Raw genomic sequence first — 20991 nt, forward strand, 5'->3', positions numbered from 1 at the left:
CTAATTGAAGTCACTATATGCCCCCAAAATTTGATTATGACTCATCCCAATCTTGCAATAAATGGTGTCTTTCAATAATATAACACATCCGCATCGAAAAGTTCAAAAGATTGAAACAGTGACGATAATAATAAGAGAAGGAAGCTAGAGTCGGAGGCTATATCTTTCCGCTGGGATCTAATGGACATGACTATAAATCCGGAGGATTGGTCAACTTTTGCACCAGAGATCGAGATGTTTCAGCGACTACATGTTAACTTCGAGGATGTGAGTCTGATTCATATTCTTCGAAGTAGGAACGAACGAGCGGATACACTGGTAAAAGAGGCTAGAACCAGAGGTTATATCTCCGGATAGACAGGAGATGCTTTCCGGAGAATCAATTCGTCGTCTGACCATCACTTTGATCAAATTCATTGGGAAGCTGACAAAAAAGAAAAAAAGAAAAAAAATATTATGCTACATGAATCTTGACTTATTTACCTCTAGTTAACCACGTAAAGATCAATAGCTTTATTATGCCATTATAGACTCATTGATCTCTCACATAATAGCATCTTGTTCACCCATGACCCATCCACATATTCACATGCCTCAATATCTCTGAGATGAGACGTGTGTAGGGGAAGTTCACTAATCAGATGTGTGTAGACGAGTTACATACATAATGGGCCTTCAAAGCCTATATTACTTTTACTAGGCCCGTTTTAGAAAATCACGTTAGCGCAGAAACTACGCAAAAGGAAGAAAAAAAACGAGATCAGAATCACCTGCGGGAGAGCGTAGTGAATGATACATGTGCCATTCTTCCTCACCTCGAATCTCCTCCTCGACGTCTCTTGCTAGTGAACTGTTCGAGGGATTTAACGTGAACACCAAGGAGAAGTGCATCGTCAAGATCCTCAAGCCTGTTAAGAAAAAGAAGATAAGAAGAGAGATTAAGATACTTCAGAACCTATGCGGTGGGCCGAACATTGTGAAGCTCTTTGATGCTGTTAGAGATCAACAACACTCGAAAACTCCGAGTTTGATATTTGAGTACGTCAACAGCACGGACTTTAAAGTTCTGTACCCTACACTGACTGATTACGACATTCGTTACTACATCTATGAGCTCTTGAAGGCATTGGATTACTGCCACTCGCAAGGGATCATGCACAGAGATGTGAAGCCTCACAATGTTATGATTGACCATGAGCTGCGTAAGCTTCGGCTGATAGATTGGGGTCTTTCTGAGTTTTACCACCCTGGGAAGGAGTACAATGTGCGTGTGGCATCAAGGTATATGGCTGTACTACTTCGTATCCTTTACTAGCCAAGCTTCACTCTGATGTCATCTCGTCAAACGCATGTTATCAGATACTTTAAGGGACCTGAACTTCTTGTGGACTTGCAAGACTATGACTATTCGTTGGATATGTGGAGCCTTGGTTGTATGTTTATTACAGAATGTTTCTGATTTGGCCTAATATTCATTGAATAGATATTCCGTAAGGAACCTTTCTTCTACGGGCATGACAATCAGAATCAGCTTGTGAAAATCGCCAAGGTACTAGATCTCATTTTTTCCATTGTCGTCGCCACAAACATATCTCTCTACTTGTTTGTTATTCATAGGTACTTGGGACAGATGAGTTGAATGCATATCTAGATAAGTACCAGTTAGAACTTGAACCACAACTTGAAGCACTCGTTGGGCGGTATGTGAATGAATCCTTGAAACGTTATTTATTCTGTAATGAGAGTTAAAGCTAAGAAGAGAATACGAGTTTGCTAAATCATTCTCTGGTTCAAAACACAGGCATAGCAGGAAGCCTTGGTCCAAATTCATCAACGCGGACAATCAGCATCTAGTCTCACCCGAGGTTTACTATTTTAACTTAAAGGAAATGGGTTTTAGCTTGGGGTTTTAACAGAGGTTGTATCTTTAAACACATGTAGGCGATTGATTTCCTGGACAAGCTGCTCCGGTATGATCATTAAGACAGACTTACTGCAAAAGAAGCCATGGTACGTTTGTTAGCAAATATAAATATAAAAAAGCGCACTTTCTCACATTTTTGTTTCAATCGCATTTTGAGGCAAATAGATTTTTTTTTTTGTTGGTTTGATGACACAGGCACATGATTACTTCGCGCAAGTAAGGGCAGCAGGATGAGAAGTCAATGAAACTCAGCAGGAGTGAGAGATCTGTCTGGCAGTAATGTACACGATTGAGTTTATTTTGTCAGTAATGTACACGATTGAGTTTCAAAAAAAAGGAATGCCACACGCTCATATTCTTGTCTTTATGGAAAAAGGATCAAAATTTCCAACAGCCGATGATATAGATAAGATTATTTCCGCTGAAATACCAGACAAGACAGTAGATCCAGACCTGTATGTGATCGTTGGGGATTGTATGATGCATGGTCCTTGCGGTGCAGCAAAGAAGGATAATGTATGTATGGTTAACGGTAAATGTTCTAAGATGTTTCCGAAACCTCTCAACATCAGGACATCGATTGACACAAATGGATTTCCAGCTTACATGCGTCGGATTGATGGTAGGTTCATTGAGAAAATGGAATCAGATTAGACAATGGATTTGTTGTACCATAGAACAGAGACCTCATGCTTCGATATCGCGCACATATGAATGTAGAGTGGTGCGTCCAAACACGAGCTGTTAAGTATCTTTTCAAATATATTCATAAGGGACCTGATTATGCTTCAGCTGCAATGGATAAAGAAGATGAAGATGGCGTCATTGACGAAATCAAAACATATTACGATTGCAGGTATTATTATATTTATACCAATTCGTGTTACTATTTTGAAAGTACTATATTCTATAAATATATAACAACATATTAAAAATTCAGTAGAAACTCTATAAGCTATTCATCAATTATAGAAGATTAATAAATTAATATTAATTAGAATATTGAACTTTATACATTAACTTCATTTCTCCAATCCAAGTTTGCGCAAATGTACTATTAAAAAAATATAATACGAAAAAATACTAAGATAATAAAGGGAAGACGTCAAGTTAGTTAAATATGTAATTATCAATTTAATACAAAATTTGTATTCTACGCTATATCTTTGCAAAGGAAACGAAAATACATCAATAATCTATTACTATTAGTACAAATATATATGTATAAGCTTTAAAAAATATATAATATCATAGATGAAATTTATATAACTCATTTGTTTACAATAAAATAAATACATTATTAACAAATAGAGTTTATCAGTCTTTTACATTTAAAGTCTACGTTCATCTTTACTCATTTATGTTTTCGTATTTCTTAATTAGATATATTACTGCATGCGAGTCGTCTTGGCGGATTCTTGCTTTTCCTACACATTTTCGTACTACTTCTGTAGAGAAACTTGGCTTTCATCTTCCGGATTAGGAACTGGTATTTTTTGATGAAGACGAACCTATTGAGAGTATTCTCAACAAAAATACTGTCAACCAATCCATGTTTTTGGCCTGGTTCATAGCAAACATAAAATATGCAGAGGCAAGAGAGTTGACATATGCGGAATTTCCAACAAAATTTGTTTGGAAATCAGGTACGAGAGAATGGGTACCACGGAAACGAGGCTTTGCGATAGGGAGGATTGTGCATATTCAGCCATCAAGTGATGAGCTATACTTCTTAAGAGTATTGCTAAATTGAGTAAGAGGGCCGACATCATACGAGGATATAAGAACAGTTGATGGTGTTTTATATCATACATACGAAGATGCTTACTATGCGTTGGGATTGATGGATGATGACAAGGAATTAGTTCTGCCACGTATGCCAGGAAGCTTTTTGCGAGAATGTTGGTTTCCAAATCGTTGTCTCAGCCTCATATTGTGTGGGAAGCTACTTGGGAGTATCTTACCGATGATATTCTTTACAAGAAGCGGCGAGAAACTGGACGACCTGGTGAGTTTTGTCTAATTAATTTTTCTTATTGTAAGAATGTCTATGTTAATTTAATAGAATTATCAAACTTGCAGATATGAACTTGACCATAGAGCAGATCAAAAATATTGCTCTTACTGAGATCGAAAATCATTTGCTCAGCAATGGTCGTAGCCTCAAGAAATGGCCCCACATGCCAAAGCCAGAAGATTTTGGCTCTTACAACGGCAATCGCCTTATAGATGATGAGCTTAATTATGTTGTGGAAGATCAGCTAAAGGAAAATGAAAGACTTATGGCGATGATAACTGATGAGCAAAGAGGGGTATACAAACAGATTCTGGATGCAGTTTTAAATGATAGCGGTGGAGTGTTCTTTCTTTATGGTTATGGAGGCACATGAAAAACCTTCGTATACAGAGCACTCTCATCAGCTATCCGATCTAAAGGTATGATTGTTCTAAATACCGCATCAAGTGGAATTGCAGCATTATTGTTGGAAGGAGGTAGAACCGCACATTCCAGATTTGGTATTCCGATAGATGCAGACGAATTCAGCATTTGCAAGAAAATGGAGCCCAGGATCAGATCGTGCAGAATTAGTTAAAGCGGTAAAGTTAATTGTATGGGATGAGGCGCCTATGATGAGCAGATACTGTTTCGAGACGTTGGATCGCACTATGCGTGATATTATAAGATCTTGTGAAGACAAACCTTTTGGGGGTAAAGTTGTTGTTTTCGGTGGAGATTTCAGACAGATTTTACCGGTTATACCTGGAGGTGGTAGAGCAGAGACTATTTTGGCGGCTCTGAATTCGTCATATCTTTGGGAGCACTGCAAAGTTCTGAAGCTAACAAAAAACATGAGATTGCTGGCTGGTCTTACTGATGATGCAGCAAAAGAGCTTCAATCCTTCTCAAATTGGATTTTGGATATAGGAGATGGAAAAATAAATTTGCCTAACGACGGTCAAGTTGAGATTGACATCCCTTCTGATTTGCTGATACAAAATAGTGGAGAAGACCCTATTGAGACTATGGCAAAAGAGGTTTATGGACAAGCTTTTCAAACTTCTACAGATAAGGATTTGTATAGACATCGAGTCATTCTTACTCCCACAAATGATGAAGTGGATAAAATAAATGATTACATGCTTTCGCAGTTGTCAGGTAACATGTTTTATCATTTATTCTTATGTTCAACTAACTTTGTACATATCACTAAACAAACGGATTTACATATGCTTTCAGGAGAAGAGAAGGTTTACCTTAGCTCTGACAGTATTATCCCATCCGATGTTGACATAGAAGAAAATGTCGTATATCCTGCAGAGTTTTTGAACAGTGTTGAAGTGGCTGGACTGCCTAGACATTGCTTGAAGCTCAAGGTTGGTGCTCCTATCATGTGTCTTCGTAACATGGATGTTGCAGATGGTTTATGTAATGGTACTAGGCTAATTGTTACTCAGTTACTGCCCCATGTGATAGAAGGTAGAATTATAACCGGAAACAAAATTGCTGGACATCCGGTTTGGATCCCTAGAATGTTTGTCACACCACCTGACACCAAGTTCCCCTTCAGAATGCGTCGAAGACAGTTTCCAGTTACTTTGGCTTTCGCGATGACCATCAACAAAAGTCAAGGTCAAACACTGGAAAGTGTTGGGTTGTTTCTGCCTAGGCCAGTGTTCTCTCATGGTCAGCTCTACGTTGCACTTTCAAGAGTTAAGTCGAGATCTGGATTAAAAATCCTAATAACTGGTAAAGAAGGGAAAATGCAGACAAAAACATTGAATGTTGTCTACAAACAAGTTTTTCAGAATATTCCATAGTCACGGTATGTAATTTTAATCTACTTTCTTTTCAAATACAAAATTTTAAGTATATAGACTGTTACAATTATTTACTTTTTGTATTTTCCAGATGGGTAGTGATGAGTTAGGAACTGATTGTATTCAGGAGCATCCCGTTTTCTGACTATTTCGATGAAAGTATGTCTACTTTAATATTATTTCATGTTAACTTTTATTTTGAAACTTATAAATCTTTCAAATAATGTTAATCCGACAAATTACTTACAAAATGTATTTATTTTTTTGCAGGTTTCTAAATTATTTTGCATTATTTTTCGACAATTGTACTTCATAATTTATATTGTTTATGGATAATTTTTCGAATTTTTTTAATTATATTTTCTTTTACTATGTCTACACAAATTTTTTTTTATTATTAATGTAAAAAAAATATTATTCACCAACATAAATATTTACGACAGATATACAATACATTTCCAATTTATGATAATATAAAATTTGAATCTTCTAAAACTATGCACTATTTATTCCATATTTTGAATGAAAGTTTCTTCGTAAACATACAAATTATTTTGGGACGTTGCAATTATACATACACACAATATCTGCCTCTTCATACTGAAGTTACTTTGTTTCCTCTCGTCCATCTCAAATTGGTGTGCGATCTTTTTTCCATGCCTGATAAATTCTCCCAAAGATGGTGGTATTATTATAAAATCCGTTACTTATAAAATTATATATGATTTAGTCCATATTTTGAATTTTCTTATGCCCGCACATAGTGCTGGCCGGTCACCTAGTTTAAATTAAATTTAAAAAAAGACGATAACGGTTAGGTTCGGGTAAGGACAGTTTTTTATGTTTAGTCCGACTTTAGAATAGCAGAAGACATACTACCTCCCCAAACTTTCTATAATATCTACTTTACATAACCGGTTTTCCGGGTGGAAAAACTAATCAAATTGTCTACGAAACTGTATAAAAAGAAGCAAATTGTCATTAAAAAGGGAAAAAATATTAATAGACAAACACACAACATACCTAATCCATGTATGTAATAATGTTCTTGGCAAGACTAATGTTAACCTTGTTTTAACTGAGTAAATCAAACAAGTTACAATCTAGTTTAAGTGAGTAAACTGAATCTAAAACCAAATACAGTAGATGCCATAAAAAAAAAAAAACCAAATACAGTATAACCTCTATTAATACTCTCTAAATTAAACAATAACTATAAATTAATTTTTTTCCTATTGGCTTTCTTTTTGCTAATATGGACCATCTATTTTGGAGAGTTAATCCAAAGATGGAGAAGTCGAATAAAATATTCAGTAACCTTGATATTGATTCGAGGAAAACATTTCAATTAGCATGAATCCTATGGTACATTTGGAAGGGTCGGAACAATAAAATATTCAGTAACCTTGATATTGATCCGAGGAAAACATTTAGATTAGCAGAAGTCGAATCAACACTTTGGGCTGAGGCACTGGTTAGTAACAATAGGTGTGCACATGAAGTACATGTTAGGCCTAACGTAGGAACCATAGGAAGATGGTGTTTGACAAATGGTTCTTGGAAAGATAACGATCTATTTTTGGGGCAAGGTTGGCTCAGTACATTACCATGGTTTGATGGTTTACTAGAAGCAAGGAATGTAAGAGCATGTCTTTCACCGCTTCATGCGGAGATGCAAACACTAATTTGGGCAATGGAATGCATGAGAAACTTAAGACGGTTTCAGGTTACCTTTGCAACGGATTGTTCTCAATTGGTGAAGATGGTTTCAGAACCAGAGAAATTGCCAGCATTTGAAAGCTACCTGGAAGATATTAAGCTGCTGAGAAGAAGTTTTGTCAACTCATATATTGTTCATGTATCTATGACGGAGAAATTCTCCGGGAGAATACAAGGGCGGATAGTTTGGCACGTAGTGCTCGACAACAACCGTCTTTCGTCATACACATGGATTCAGAGTTACCACCTTGGTTTACAGGGTCTATATGAGTCTGTAATCTTTTTACTGTAAAAAAAATTAATATACACTAAATTTTTTTATAAAATAATATAATTTTATAGTTCCAAATTGAGTTTTTGGTTTAGTTAGTATATCGATAAATTAATATCTATATAAATTAATAAAAAAATTATAGTTTTGGTGTAGTCCCAACATTATTAATATATAGAGATTTCAGTGTACTTTAAAATTTTATTAATTTATAGAGATATTAATTTACAAAAATTTCCGTTTTTAAATTTTTTCTATTTTTTTTATTTTTTTATTAAAAAATAAAAAAATACTTGATTTTACCATACACAAATTATTTAAATTTTAGAAAATTGACTTTCATATTATTTTATTATCTTATTTGGTGTATATTGTTATGTTTCATAGAATTTTTATGTGGTTTTCGATATAATTTTACTAAATATTATTAAAATATACTAAAATATTAAGAAAAATAAAAGTATTTTCATTGTGAATATAAAACCAACAATATAATATAATGTTTAGTTTGTATTTATATAAAATATAGATAGAGATATATTATTAATTTATGATTTTACTGAGACTATATATTTACATATAAGTTTTAAAAATATTATTATCTTATTATTTTATCGATTGGTGTCATATTTTATACCGGTCCAAATTAAGACTTACGAAATTTATTAATTTATATAGATTATTAATTTATCGAGTATTAGTTTATAGATGTTTTACTATATTTGTTGCGAGAGATACTATCGGAAATTTTATGAGAAATATAGTCGAGTTTAAGAAACGTGATGTAAATGGGCGGCTGTCAAAAGAGATAGATAGACGTTGGTGACGTGGAAGAAAACGACAAGATAGGTTGCCGAACTGGAACGCAAAATTATACTGCCTTTATTTCCTGAAAATAGATATATGTGATTTATTCCTTGAAAATAAAGCCAGTACAGAATCTGACGTTTTCTTGATCTGTACGGTACGAGTTTGGTCGGAAAACGTCAGATTCTCTTGTTAAGCCGCACGCTCCCCACCGCCGTTGCACACCTTCTCCCTATCCTTCCTCCAACTTTTATTTAACAATAAACTTTCTTTTTAAGTATTGTTTTTAAGTTTTGTTTGAATATAAAACTTTCTTTTTTAAGTATTGTGTTTATTGTTTAATAAGTTTATGCTTTCTGTATCAACAAGACGAGATGCTCACAAAACTAATAACAGCAATACTCTTGGCAAACATTTAAGATGGGCAACAACACCCCACAGAAGTTATTTCTTTTATCATATAAGTAAATTCTTTCTTTTTAAGATGAGAATGGACATTTGATTAACATGAAAAGATTTTAAGCATAATGCGATGCAGCTGTACCTTGCCTATTTATAATTAAGCTATTTGTATAGTATTGGTTTACGTTATACTCCCTCCCTTTCAAAATAATGTACTAAATTTTACGCAGACAAACCAATTGACGATGGTAGTAGAAAAACAGGGGCGTGACAATGAACATATGAAACACAACTAAAGGACTCCCCCAAGTAGTTGCTTGATGCACAAGTAACGTAACTCAAGGTTATGGATGTGTAACTGAAACCAAGCTGTTGACTAAGAAAAGCTTCTTTTCTCAGCATACAAACTCCACAATGCAAGACATGTAGACAAATTATTGCGAAGATCACCAATATAATGTAGGTAAAACAGAGAGAGCTTAAAGAGAGAAAGACAAAGACTGAAACTTGTAATCTTATTGCTCAAAGGTTTTAGGTTACAAAACTAATGTATTTAAAGACTGTAAAGAAGGATCTAGACACAGGCCAGCCAGCTGTCTTCTTAGGAACCATCAACGGTCAAGAGAGCATATCGGTTGTGCAGCTGCAATCTCTGCCTCTCCGTACTCTTTGAGCTGCATCTTTGAATACGGTTTGTTGCAGAGACAGCTACTGTTTCTTTGTCTCTATTCACCATTTGAATGGGCTTCGTAGTGGGCTTCGTCTTATGGCATTGGGCTGCCATAACCCTCTGTTTCTGAGCTACGTTAATAGCCCCTCGCAAACTCGTGGTGGGGGAAGGAACCACACCGAGTTTGAATCGCAGCGAGAAGTAAGCTGCTTGTGGTAACGACTTTGTGAAAATGCCATAAGCCTCTGTTTCTGAGCTACGTTAATATATAACCCTTGTTTCTTTTCCATAACCCGTCATTTTCGTCTGTAGAAAACACAGAGGTTCATTATGAAAAATGATCCAAATAAGCTCGTCCCTTTTTAAAACAGTCGCACAACGCCACACAACAACATATATCGGCCTTGGCTGGAAACATATACTCCCAGTGGTGGACCCATGATTTTTTTCAATCGGTGTTTTTTTTTTTTTTTGTCATCAACAATTTTAATCGGTATTAATACATAGCTAAAATTCTGAATATTAATTTTTTTTTAATAAAATATAACAATGTTCTACAAAATCATTATATGATCTTGTATATCACGAAATATTTTCACTATAATTTTGTTTGTAATTTTCTCAAATTATAAATATAAATATAAACTTACAAGTTACGAATGGAAATTAAGAGAAAAAAATATGTGTGATTTTTTATAAGTTGCTAGGGAAGATGACGAAAGTTTTGGATGTGAGACGTTTCCAATTCCGTTTAAAGGTTTATTAGGCTTTACTTTTGATGTAATTATTTATTTAAGCCTGTTTTCTTTTTTTTTTCTTTTGATCAACAAGTTAAAGTTTTTTTCTATTTTTCAAATTTGTGCCAAAGAAATACTGATTATTTATGCTGGAGTGGACTTTCAATATTTTTCCATACAAAAGGATTGGACTTACATTAATGAGATGTCAAATGTCAAATTTAAGGGGGTTCATATTCATAAAAACACATAACCATAACTGATTTTTTAAACTACTGGTGTGTCAAGTGACACCCTATTGGTCCATGTACATCCGCCTCTGTATACTCTCAATATGGATAGCACACAGCTCCGCTTCTGTAGTATAAGCACCTTCACGAGACTTATACTGGACATAAAATGTTGAAATGAACAATACTGTAGTCGCCGTAAGAGCAATGGTGAGAAACGTGAAATCACCATGCATGAGCCATATAGGTCTAACAAACTGTGACACCTCGGTAGTAAGAATGTCTGGCTCATCACCGGATGATTTCAGTGTTATCAGACACATGAATCTTAGCCACTCTTGATAAGGACGCCAATGCAATCCAACGACATACACGATCGAACTCTCTTAGAACAGTTGTAAACTGATATGAGCCTGTCGCCTAGCCTGACCTCGAGTAACCGAAGCCGTAGCTTGTAAGTAAGAAACAAAGAACTTGTTTGCAAAAGTTTCCTTTAACCCTAGTCTCTCTTGAGAATAAGGTTAATGCTGGAAGATAGTTCTTATTGATAATTAGATCTCTTTTTATATAGGGTTATACAAATCATAACCCTACGAATATTAGGAAAACTACTTAAAGTATCTTAAAAGGAAAAATACCAAAACTCTATTCTTAATGCTTTAAGGAAATATTACTTTTGAATCTTCTTTCTTTTGTATGTGATACCATAGCGTGTATCATTACTCCCCTCCTCGACAAGGAGCTTGTCCTCAAGCTCTATTTCTGGAAATGCTTCTGTTAACTTCTGGGCATCTTCCCAAGTAGCAGTCTCTGTTTCCTCATCAGTCCACTTCACCGGAACCTGACGAACTCCACCATGAGTACGGGCTCGAAGAAACTTCACTGGTTTAGCTGGTAACACTCGTCCTTGTAAAACCGGTGGTAACACATGACTTGTGTCGGGCTTGTCTCCTTTGTGCGGTTTCAGTAGTGAGATGTGGAAAACGTCATGGATTTGAGCACCATCTGGAAGACGAAGACGGTAGGAAACTGTTCCCACGCAAGCTAGTACTTCAAATGGTCCATAAAACTTTGGGGAAAGCTTTGTGAAAGCTTTCTTAGCAATAGTGATCTGTCTGTACGGATGTAACTTCAACCAAACCCATTCCCCTATGCCAAACTCGACTGAGCGATGATGTTTATCATAGGATGCTTTCATACTGTTCTGAGCGTTTAGTAAACGTTCTCTTGCTGATGCTAAAAACTCATCTCTCTCTTCCAATGCAACATCAACAAGTTCTACTTTCGAACTTCCAGTAGTATAGTCTAAAAGACGAGGTGCCTCTCTTCCATAAACCATCCTAAATGGAGTATCCTTTTGACTAGTGTGATAGGATGTGTTATAGCAATACTCAATCCAAGGAAGCCATGTAAGCCATTTCCGTGGTTCATCCCCCGTGACACACCGCAGATACATCTCTAGAGTCCGATTGACCACCTCAGTCTGACCATCGGATTGTAGCCGATAGGATGTTGTAAAACACAAGTTGGTACCCATAAGTCGAAAGAGTTCCCGCTAGAAAATGCTGCAAAAAACCTTATCTCTGTCTGATACTATCGTCTCTGGGATACCATGCAATCAGACAATGTCTCGAAAAAAATCTTGGGCCCAAAGACAGCAGTATAAGGATGACTTAAAGCGATAGAATGCACATACTTTGAGAAGCGATCAACCACCACTAAGATGACTGTTTTCCCTGAAACTTTTGGCAATGCATCGACGAAATCCATCGAGATATCAGCCCATATCTTCGTTGGAACCGATAGTGGCGCATCAATCCCGCGGGCTGCAGCGTTTCCCATTTATTCTTCTGACATATCTGACAAGTGCTCACAAATTCTTGAACACTTTTCTTCCAAACTCTCCAATAAAAATCCCGACGGATCCGTTCCATAGTTTTTTGGCTACCCTCATGGCCAAAATTATGAAAACCAGTCATAACATCTCGGACTAAATCTGAATTTTAATCCATACAAACTACTCCTTTGCGAAAAATAAGACCATCCTTGCTTCCCATATTTCTGATTCCTCGCCCGAATGATTTTATCTCTGAGTTCGCCAAGATTATCGTCGTTCTGAATTTCTCTTGGAACTCGAGCCAAAATACCATCTTCAGAAACATTGATGGCATGTAATTCCTTATCCTCATCTGAATTGTTCTCATGACATCTAGACAAAGCATCAGCAACTTTATTTGTCATCCCGGAACGATACTCGACTGAGAAATCAAACCCAAGTAGCTTACTGATCCAGTGTACTTGTGGAGATGTCGAGAGACGTTGTTCCAATAAATACTTAAGGCTGTAGTGATCTGTACGTATGAGAAAACGTCTTCCCCACAAATACGGTCTCCAATGAAACACTGCTTTAGCTAACCCAATCAATTCTCGTTCGTATGCAGCCAGCTTGACATGGCGAGCTGCTAACGTGCAGCTGAAGAAAGCGATGGGGTGACCTTCATGCTGTAGAACCGCACCAATCCCACTTCCTGAAGCGTCACATTCTACAACAAATTCTTTGGTGACGTCTGAGAGCGCCAATACTGGAGACTCGGAGAGTGCCTTTTTGAGGGAGATGAAAGTGTTTGTTGCAGTCTCGGTCCAAATAAATCCCTTTTTCTTCAGGAGTTGAGCCAATGGAGCAGCCATGAACCCATAATCTTGGATGAATTTCCGGTAGTATCCTGCCAAGCCCAAGAATCCTCGCAAAGCATGAACTGATGCTGGTTGAGGCCATTTAGTAATAGCTTCAATTTTTTTTGATCAACTTGGACACCCTTCTCTGAGATAATATGTCCCAAATAGCCCACTTCATGCGTTCCAAAAGAACACTTGACCCTTTTTAACAGCAACAGATGTGTTCGTAACACCTCTAACACATACTCAACGTGTCGTACATGATCTGTCCACATCTTACTATAGATCAAGATGTCATCAAAGAATACTAAGACAAACTTGCGAAGAACCTCAGTAAACACCGAATTCATTAGGCTTTGAAAGGTGGATGGGGCATTGACGAGACCAAACGGCATTACCAAGAATTTGTATGGGTGCAAAAAGTTGCTTTCTCAATGTCAGCTTCGAACATGCGAACCTGATGATACCCTGATGTTAAGTCGAGTTTTGTAAAAAATCGAGCTCCATGTAATTCATCAAGTAATTCATCGACGACCGGAATCAAAAACTTGTCTTCCAGTGTAATTTTGTTGATATCTCTATAATCAATGCAAAATCTCCAAGTGTTATCAGCTTTCTTCACCAACAATACCGGAGAGGAGAACGGGGAATTACTCGGACGAATGACCCCGTTGTGAAGCATCTCTGTACACTGCCTTTCTATTTCTTCTTTAAGGAGGTGAGGGTAGCGGTACGGACATACTGCTACTGGATTGGATCCTTGAAGTAATCTGATCAGGCAGACCGACGGGTTTTGAAAAGACCATACTGAACTTGTTGATTATGTTATCGAGCAAGTCCGATGTTGGCACTTGAGCCAAGGCCCATATGCTTTGTTTTGGCGCTTGTGCTATGGGTGATATAGCAAACCCCGGTGTGGTGAACACTTATTCTTCATCAGAGAACCAGTTGTCCAATGCCTCACCATCACACTCTAGTGCATGAAGGGATACTTGTGGTTTCCCACGTGCTTTGGATTCACCGTGCCATACCACCGGTGTAGAGTTGTGATGGAACTCAATAGTCTTATTCAGTCCATCCCAGATCACTCTCCCTAAGGCATTCAACCATCTGATCCCGAGAACCACATCAAAACCTTTTAACGGAATCGCAAAACAGTCGGCTTTGAATTGGTGCCCTTGTACAGACATTACCATTCCTTGGCAAACCGCCCGGATTTCCGGTGTATCGGAATTCCCAGATCCTCCACCAAACTACTCTTGATAAAGTTGTGCGTGCTCCCCGTATCTAGTAACACCCATCCTGTTCATGTGGCAATATTAGCTTGCATTTGGAAGGTTTGCTCGGTTTGTTCCCCATTCATGGCATTGAGTGAGATTTCTAACTCATCTTCTTCAATCCAGTCATCTTCCTGGTTGTCTCCCTCCGCGACTGGCATGATATAGAAAAGAACAGGACTACACACATGACCATGTACATATAATTCGTCACAATTAAAACATAGTCCTTTTGCTTTTCTGTCCGCCATCTCTGCCGGTGTTATTTTTTTCCAAAACTTCTTCTGTGGAGTTGGTTTTTGCACTCATGGCTTCATGGTCTTTGCTTCCCCTCCATGATTTTCCTGTCTGATTGATGATCCAAAAGTCGTTTTCGTAATCGGAGCTAGATGACCACCAAACGTCATGGTGCGTTTATCACTGTCAATCTTGTACTCGTTATCTCTAGCGTACTCTATGGCTTTAAAAATTGTTTCAGGACACAGATATTCAAAACCCGGCACAGAATTGCCATAGTTGTTGATCTCCAGTGAGTCTTGTTTGTCGACTTAGACATTCTTCAAACTGACTGCAGTACTCATCCCATGTTCCCGTGTGTCTAAGATTTGACAATTCTCCCACTGGGTTAACTGCATCTGCCTTTCCAAATCGACTTTTGCAGATCCTTTTAAACTCCTCCCATCCAAGCCTATGTGTTACCAATCGTCGCAAGTTGAGGTTCCAGTGGTACGCTTTTCCGGTTAAAACAAAAATTGCTTGTCTAACTTTCGCATCATCACTGAATATTCTTTGGTCCGCAAAGAAGTCATCACACTTTTGTAACAACTCCATAGCATCGGTTCATCGGTTGTCCCATCAAATGGTGGAAACTCTATTTTGGCTGCTTTCACACATCTTCTTTCGAAGTTGTTGTTTCTGTCCTCACGAGCTTCATAATATCCTCCCTCCATCAACCCTTCCGAGTTTCGATAATCTCCAAAATTTGGATGAGAGTCGTGTGGTGCCGCTCCAATTGATCTGACATTCCAGTCTCCTCCTCCATCTTTTCTCCTATTCCCTCGTTCTCTTCGTACAGCTCGGTTTGGCCACAGTCCCCCGGAGAACTAATAATTGGGCTTGTTTGTCACGCCGCAACTCCTCACCGGCATGTCCTTCTCAGCTTTGGATGGTGTAAAACTCGTACCAGCTTTGGATGATATCGCCCCTTGCTCCCTTTACTTCCATTTAATATTTCCACTTCAAAAAGTTCTTCGGGTGAGAATTTGATCGCCTTACCGCGATCCTCGTTAGCAGTTTCGTGACGCACTATTCTCTCCCGTAGAGTTTGCATGTTAGCATTCTGAGTTTTCATGTTATCATATATCTTTGCATTCATCGATTACATCATCTCCATCATCTTTTCCATCTGTTTCGAAAGCGCCTCAGTGTCCCCATCGAATCGTTTGGCTATGATACCAAATTGATATGAGCCTGTCGCCTAGCCTGAGCTCAAGTAACCGGAGCCGTAGCTTGTAAGTAAGAAACAGAGAACTTGTTTGCAAAAGCTTCCTTTAACCCTAGTCTCTCTTGAGAATAAAGTTAATGCTGGAAGATAGTTCTTATTGATAATTAGATCTCTTTTTATATAGGGTTTTTCAAATCATAACCCTACGAATATTAGGAAAACTGCTTAAAGTATCTTAAAAGGAAAAATACCAAAACTCTATTCTTAATGCTTTAAGGAAATATTACTTTTGAATCTTCTTTCTTTTGTATGTGATACCATAGCGTGTATCATAAACATGTAAGGAAGGAAGATAAACTATGATCTAATATTTGATACACAAACTCAGACTCCTCCACATCCCACGTGACAATGATCCCACAACAGAAAAATGGATGAACCTTGCACTGTGGAAAGCGATGAAAAAATAATTGTTTTCCTGCTGTAGACTCCACTTCCAACAAGTCCACTTTTGCCCCAACAAGAAGTATCACACGGCTGAAAATCAAACTCCATACGAAGCAAAGCTCACTCTTTTTTCTCCTAGTATTAAAAAGACCAAGATAATCCTTTCCTGCCCAAGTGATAGACTCCATCCCGTACGTCAATGAATTTTTTTCAAATCTATGCTTCGATTCACTTGAAGCGGTGAAACAACGATCAATCTACATGGAGAGAAAGCCAGATCACATACCAACAAAAATCATAAATTATCAAAGAAAAATCTCCATTCGTTACTCCTTTCATTGTGGATCACATCTGTGTCTTGTTGCCATGCTTTTCGAAACACCAAATTGCTCACGTCACCGTACTTCCATGAAAACCAGAAATACTTTTTTTATATGCGGCATAGACACACATCACCGGTAACATATTATTTGCCCACCCCTTCGTATTGTTGTGGCTTGACGAGGAAAGAGCATACCTAACTTTATTTTTTTTGTTTTATCAGCAAACAAAGCAGATTCATGTAGACTCTGCGAACCACCCCGGTAGCTCTGCATCCATATGAACGACAAACGACGGTTACTTTCTTGCACTGCGTGCGAGATTGTCCGCTTTTGAGCATACCCAACTTTATTATTATAGATTTTATGATATTTTGTTTTTTTAAAAACTGAATTCTCATTTTTTATTTGACTAAACTAAATAAAGTAATACTATATTTAAAAATTGTTTTACATAATATATATCCTACATATTTTAGTTTTAGTTTTTATTTTCACCATAAAGAAACAACAACATTATAATTAATTAATTTAAATTGATTTTAAATACAGTGATGAAATGTGTAAATAAAAACGAAATACAAAACTGAAGTATTTAATTTATTATAAATACATTGACAAAATGTGTAAATAAAGATAAATATTTAATCTACTACATGTATCTCCAAACAATTCTCATTTACCATGTTATCTATGTTTCCAAACAATACCAAAATTACTTCAATTTTAATAATATAGATGGATACACGCTTTGGCATTATTTTATTTGGTGGTAAAAACGTGCCTACTTTTGTGAACAAACCAGTTCGAAAAACCAACTTATAGTGCAATGCTATTTATCACGAGGACCAAGTACATTATATATTTGGAAATAATGTGGGTGATGGGTATGATGAGCATCAGAGACATTTATATTATGATATGGTTACAAATGTATTTTATGAAACTGTAATTTCTGATAATAGCAGGGAAGAACTTAACATGCAAAACAGTTTTATAATACGCTGCAAAAAAAAACCATCTAAGAAACATGTAGAGCAGGGCATTATAGATTGTCATTGGCATCCTTCTCGACATCCATCGATAAATCCAATATATAAAATAGAAATCAATACAAAAACCAAAGGAGTTCCAAGAAGATTCTGAAGGAATTCTTTTATATTTTCTTAATCTAAGAGAAAACTTAAAATAGAATAATATAAATCATAAAAGAAAGAATAGCCTAAACAACAACTAATAAAACACATAAATAGAATTTTGAGTCGGCCAAAGGCATCCTGGTAATTTGTGGTGACTTATGGGTCTCAGTCGGTCTTGAAATAGACTCGGCCATCTACTTGCATCAGTGTCGATCGACACCAAAGGGTCATTGTTGATCAACACTCCTTCATTTCTTCGACAGTTTTCTCTCGCGAGTTTGACATACCATTCTTCAGTGAAATGATCATAACTCTATGTTTAACCGTCAGATGGACCTCAAACCGATGGCATAGGAAAAGTAACTCAAATCTCTATCTTGTGTCAAAATATGAGCTCAATCCCAACGTGGGAAGGTCTCCGTCCATCGCCAAATTTTGGACATGTCTTTACAGTTCTGAACCTCAAATAATTCTGAAATCAACAAAGTTCTCCAAACGTATGTGAACCTGAAATGACTCTAAAATAGACTCCAAACATATATAATAGCCTATATATATTATATAAATTCTGAATCTGTGACTTAATCGAATTATTGTTTATGCATATCAAAAATACTTTAAATTAAATATAATTGAGTTATTTTTATTTAACAAATTAAAAACAAGTGGTTGTGATTGTTTGTTTTTGTCAAACTAGATCCGTTTATATCGGAATTTGAAAAGATGTATAGCTTAAATTAGACTTGTTTCAATTTGTGATTCATCTATAAATGTACTTCTATGTCGTTCTAATTTTTAAAACACCATTATTTCATTATCAAAAATGAAAGTTGCTTTCAAACCTTGGTTTATTGGCTTCGTTATGCTTGCAATTCTTCTGTTTAGTTTGTATTTACATTTACAGCTTTATTAATATATTTTATAATCATTCAAAAATAAATTTTATTTGATGCCATTTATTTTATATACCTACATAGGTTATATATTTAATTTTATATTATTGAGTTTAATGATTTTCCAAGAATAATCAGTGATAAACAAAAGATGAATAAACTTTCAGTTTAAAAAAAAATGCAGAATACTCCTTAAACATATGTTTTACGAGAAATGATTTTTTTTTACTTTAAATATGAAAAATAAAAGTTATGTTTTAATTATTAATGACAGGAGAAACGGCTATTGCTCGGAAAGCAAAAAATAGTAGATGGTGTTGGGCAATTTTAACACATTTACCATCACGAGAACATCCCAACCCTCCAAGATGTTATCCCGATAGCTGTAAAGCCTTATGTTTGACAAAGAAAAACCTACAGATAAGTCGTTGCGTTAATAAATTTTGGGGATGCGAGTGTGAGCATGACTGCTGATTTTTTATCTACATTAAAACTCGAATAATATTTATAATAATACTATGTATTTGTCATAAATAAATATAAATAACAAATATTGATACATGTATCTTCATCTCCTTTTCTTCTTGTACAATTGTAAAAATTAACAAAAAAATATATTGGAATTTGTTATTAATTTTATATAAAAATTAAATAAAAAAATGGTAAAAGCGCTTCAGACACGTCTTCCTCCAATATCGAGGAAGAAGAAGAGGAGAGGAGACATTCGAGCATACATTTCTCGTGGTGGTACGTGAGGTCTCCGTGATTTAACCACATCCTTGGGATAAAAGTGTAGCGAATGGCTTCAGTCCGATAAGATCTGTTTGGGCAGACTCCACGTCGTGGAAGGATTGATCCGATGCGAGATTCAGCAAGAGGATTCGAACTCCCGGCGCATTCAGGTAAATGATAAACATGTGATATTTTTCGTAGATTGCGATGGTTCAGGTGTCAAATTCGTGCATGCAGCGGCTAAAACTGTCTCGGTGACTGTGAGTGATGTCTTAGATCGGACAATGCTTACTGGACTGAGTTTTTTTTTCAGAGTTGAAAGCTAGGAAGAGGTCTCAGAGTCTTTGCTTGCGGTCTAAGTAACGGAGTTGAAAGATGGAGTGTTCATCGGATATGGCGTTAACCATTTGGTTGCTGACGGAACTTCCTTTTGGAGTTTTTTTAAATATGGACTGAGAATTGCTCTACCGGTTTTGACCTGAAAACATTTCCTCCTTTGCCTCCCCGTGGCGGGTTTATTATATCATCACCTGTTGAGGTTGTTTTTTATCGTTGGCGGATCTGCAAAAGATGATATTTCGGTTCACGAGTAGACACATATCTGAGCTCAAAGCGAAAGCCAAAGCCAACAGCGAGGTTGCTGGTTCTGATGTGGATCTGAAAATCTCTTCGTTTCAAGCCGTGTTGGCCCATATGTGGCGATCAATAATCAGAAACAGTAGGCTCAACCCGGAAGAAGTGACTCATTGCAATATGAGACAGAGACTAAACCCTCCAATCGGACTGGCGACAGCCACCACAAGCTCTGGAGAAATGCTTAACAATGGACTGGGTTGAGCTGCTTTGAAACTAAGCAAAACTGTGGGGTCACAAATGAAGAATTCAAACGAGTTGCTGACAATTAGGTGAAGGATCCGAAAATACTGAATGGTTTGGTGGTGAACAATTCGGTCCTTGTTGCTAGCTCTCCACGGTTCAATATGTTTGGAAACGATTTTGGTTGGGGTAAACCGATTGCGGTTCGAGATGGACCGTAAAATCCTTGTTTACTGAGAACTGCATGGCCGCATGGGCTTGAGTTCTAACTTGTATCTCAAGTTGATGTTAGAATATTTCCATAATGATTCATCAATATGAATCCTTTAGCCATATGATTCTCTGATTGAATAGACATAAGCGGAAGCGTACCTGATGTATCCATTGCTTTAGAATCTGAAGTTAGGGAATGGATCTTCCAAAGCAAACCCTATGTGACTTTAGTTCTCTAGTGATGGGATGTAGAGAGTTCCTTATTTTCGGCTAGGGTTGCCTTAGGGACCATAACCCTCTTTATGTAGAGAATTAATTTCTAGTTCAGCCCTTCATTAAACTAGAAATTACTTAAGGTATCCACATATAAATATTTCATAACACTTATGCCCAAGCTTTTTCCTTATTCACAATAGTGACCACTTAAATAGGCTAATTGATTAATGGCTCTATCA

The 20991-nt window shown here is 36.7% G+C and overlaps 2 protein-coding genes and 1 pseudogene across 2 annotated transcripts; all 3 read left to right on the top strand.

Annotated features, from left to right (window-relative positions):
• Positions 1 to 162: 162 nt before the first annotated feature.
• On the top strand, positions 163 to 7214 carry LOC125605649 (ATP-dependent DNA helicase pif1-like). The gene is made up of 4 exons (XM_048775270.1): positions 163 to 1281; positions 1360 to 1700; positions 1802 to 3932; positions 4007 to 7214. The coding sequence occupies exon 4, from the start codon at positions 4454 to 4456 to the stop codon at positions 5741 to 5743; it is 1290 nt and encodes a 429-aa protein (XP_048631227.1). The 5' UTR covers positions 163 to 1281; positions 1360 to 1700; positions 1802 to 3932; positions 4007 to 4453; the 3' UTR covers positions 5744 to 7214.
• On the top strand, positions 797 to 2578 carry LOC125605643 (casein kinase II subunit alpha-1-like). The gene is made up of 5 exons (XM_048775267.1): positions 797 to 1291; positions 1484 to 1549; positions 1618 to 1700; positions 1802 to 1893; positions 2301 to 2578. The coding sequence occupies exons 1-5, from the start codon at positions 797 to 799 to the stop codon at positions 2576 to 2578; spliced, it is 1014 nt and encodes a 337-aa protein (XP_048631224.1).
• A 12220-nt stretch (positions 7215 to 19434) lies between the features above and the next one.
• Positions 19435 to 20544, top strand: LOC125605644 (annotated as a pseudogene).
• Positions 20545 to 20991: the final 447 nt, after the last annotated feature.

The sequence above is a fragment of the Brassica napus genome, unplaced genomic scaffold (genome assembly GCF_020379485.1).
Source record: "Brassica napus cultivar Da-Ae unplaced genomic scaffold, Da-Ae ScsIHWf_797;HRSCAF=1143, whole genome shotgun sequence".
NCBI classification, from domain to species: Eukaryota; Viridiplantae; Streptophyta; class Magnoliopsida; order Brassicales; family Brassicaceae; genus Brassica; species Brassica napus.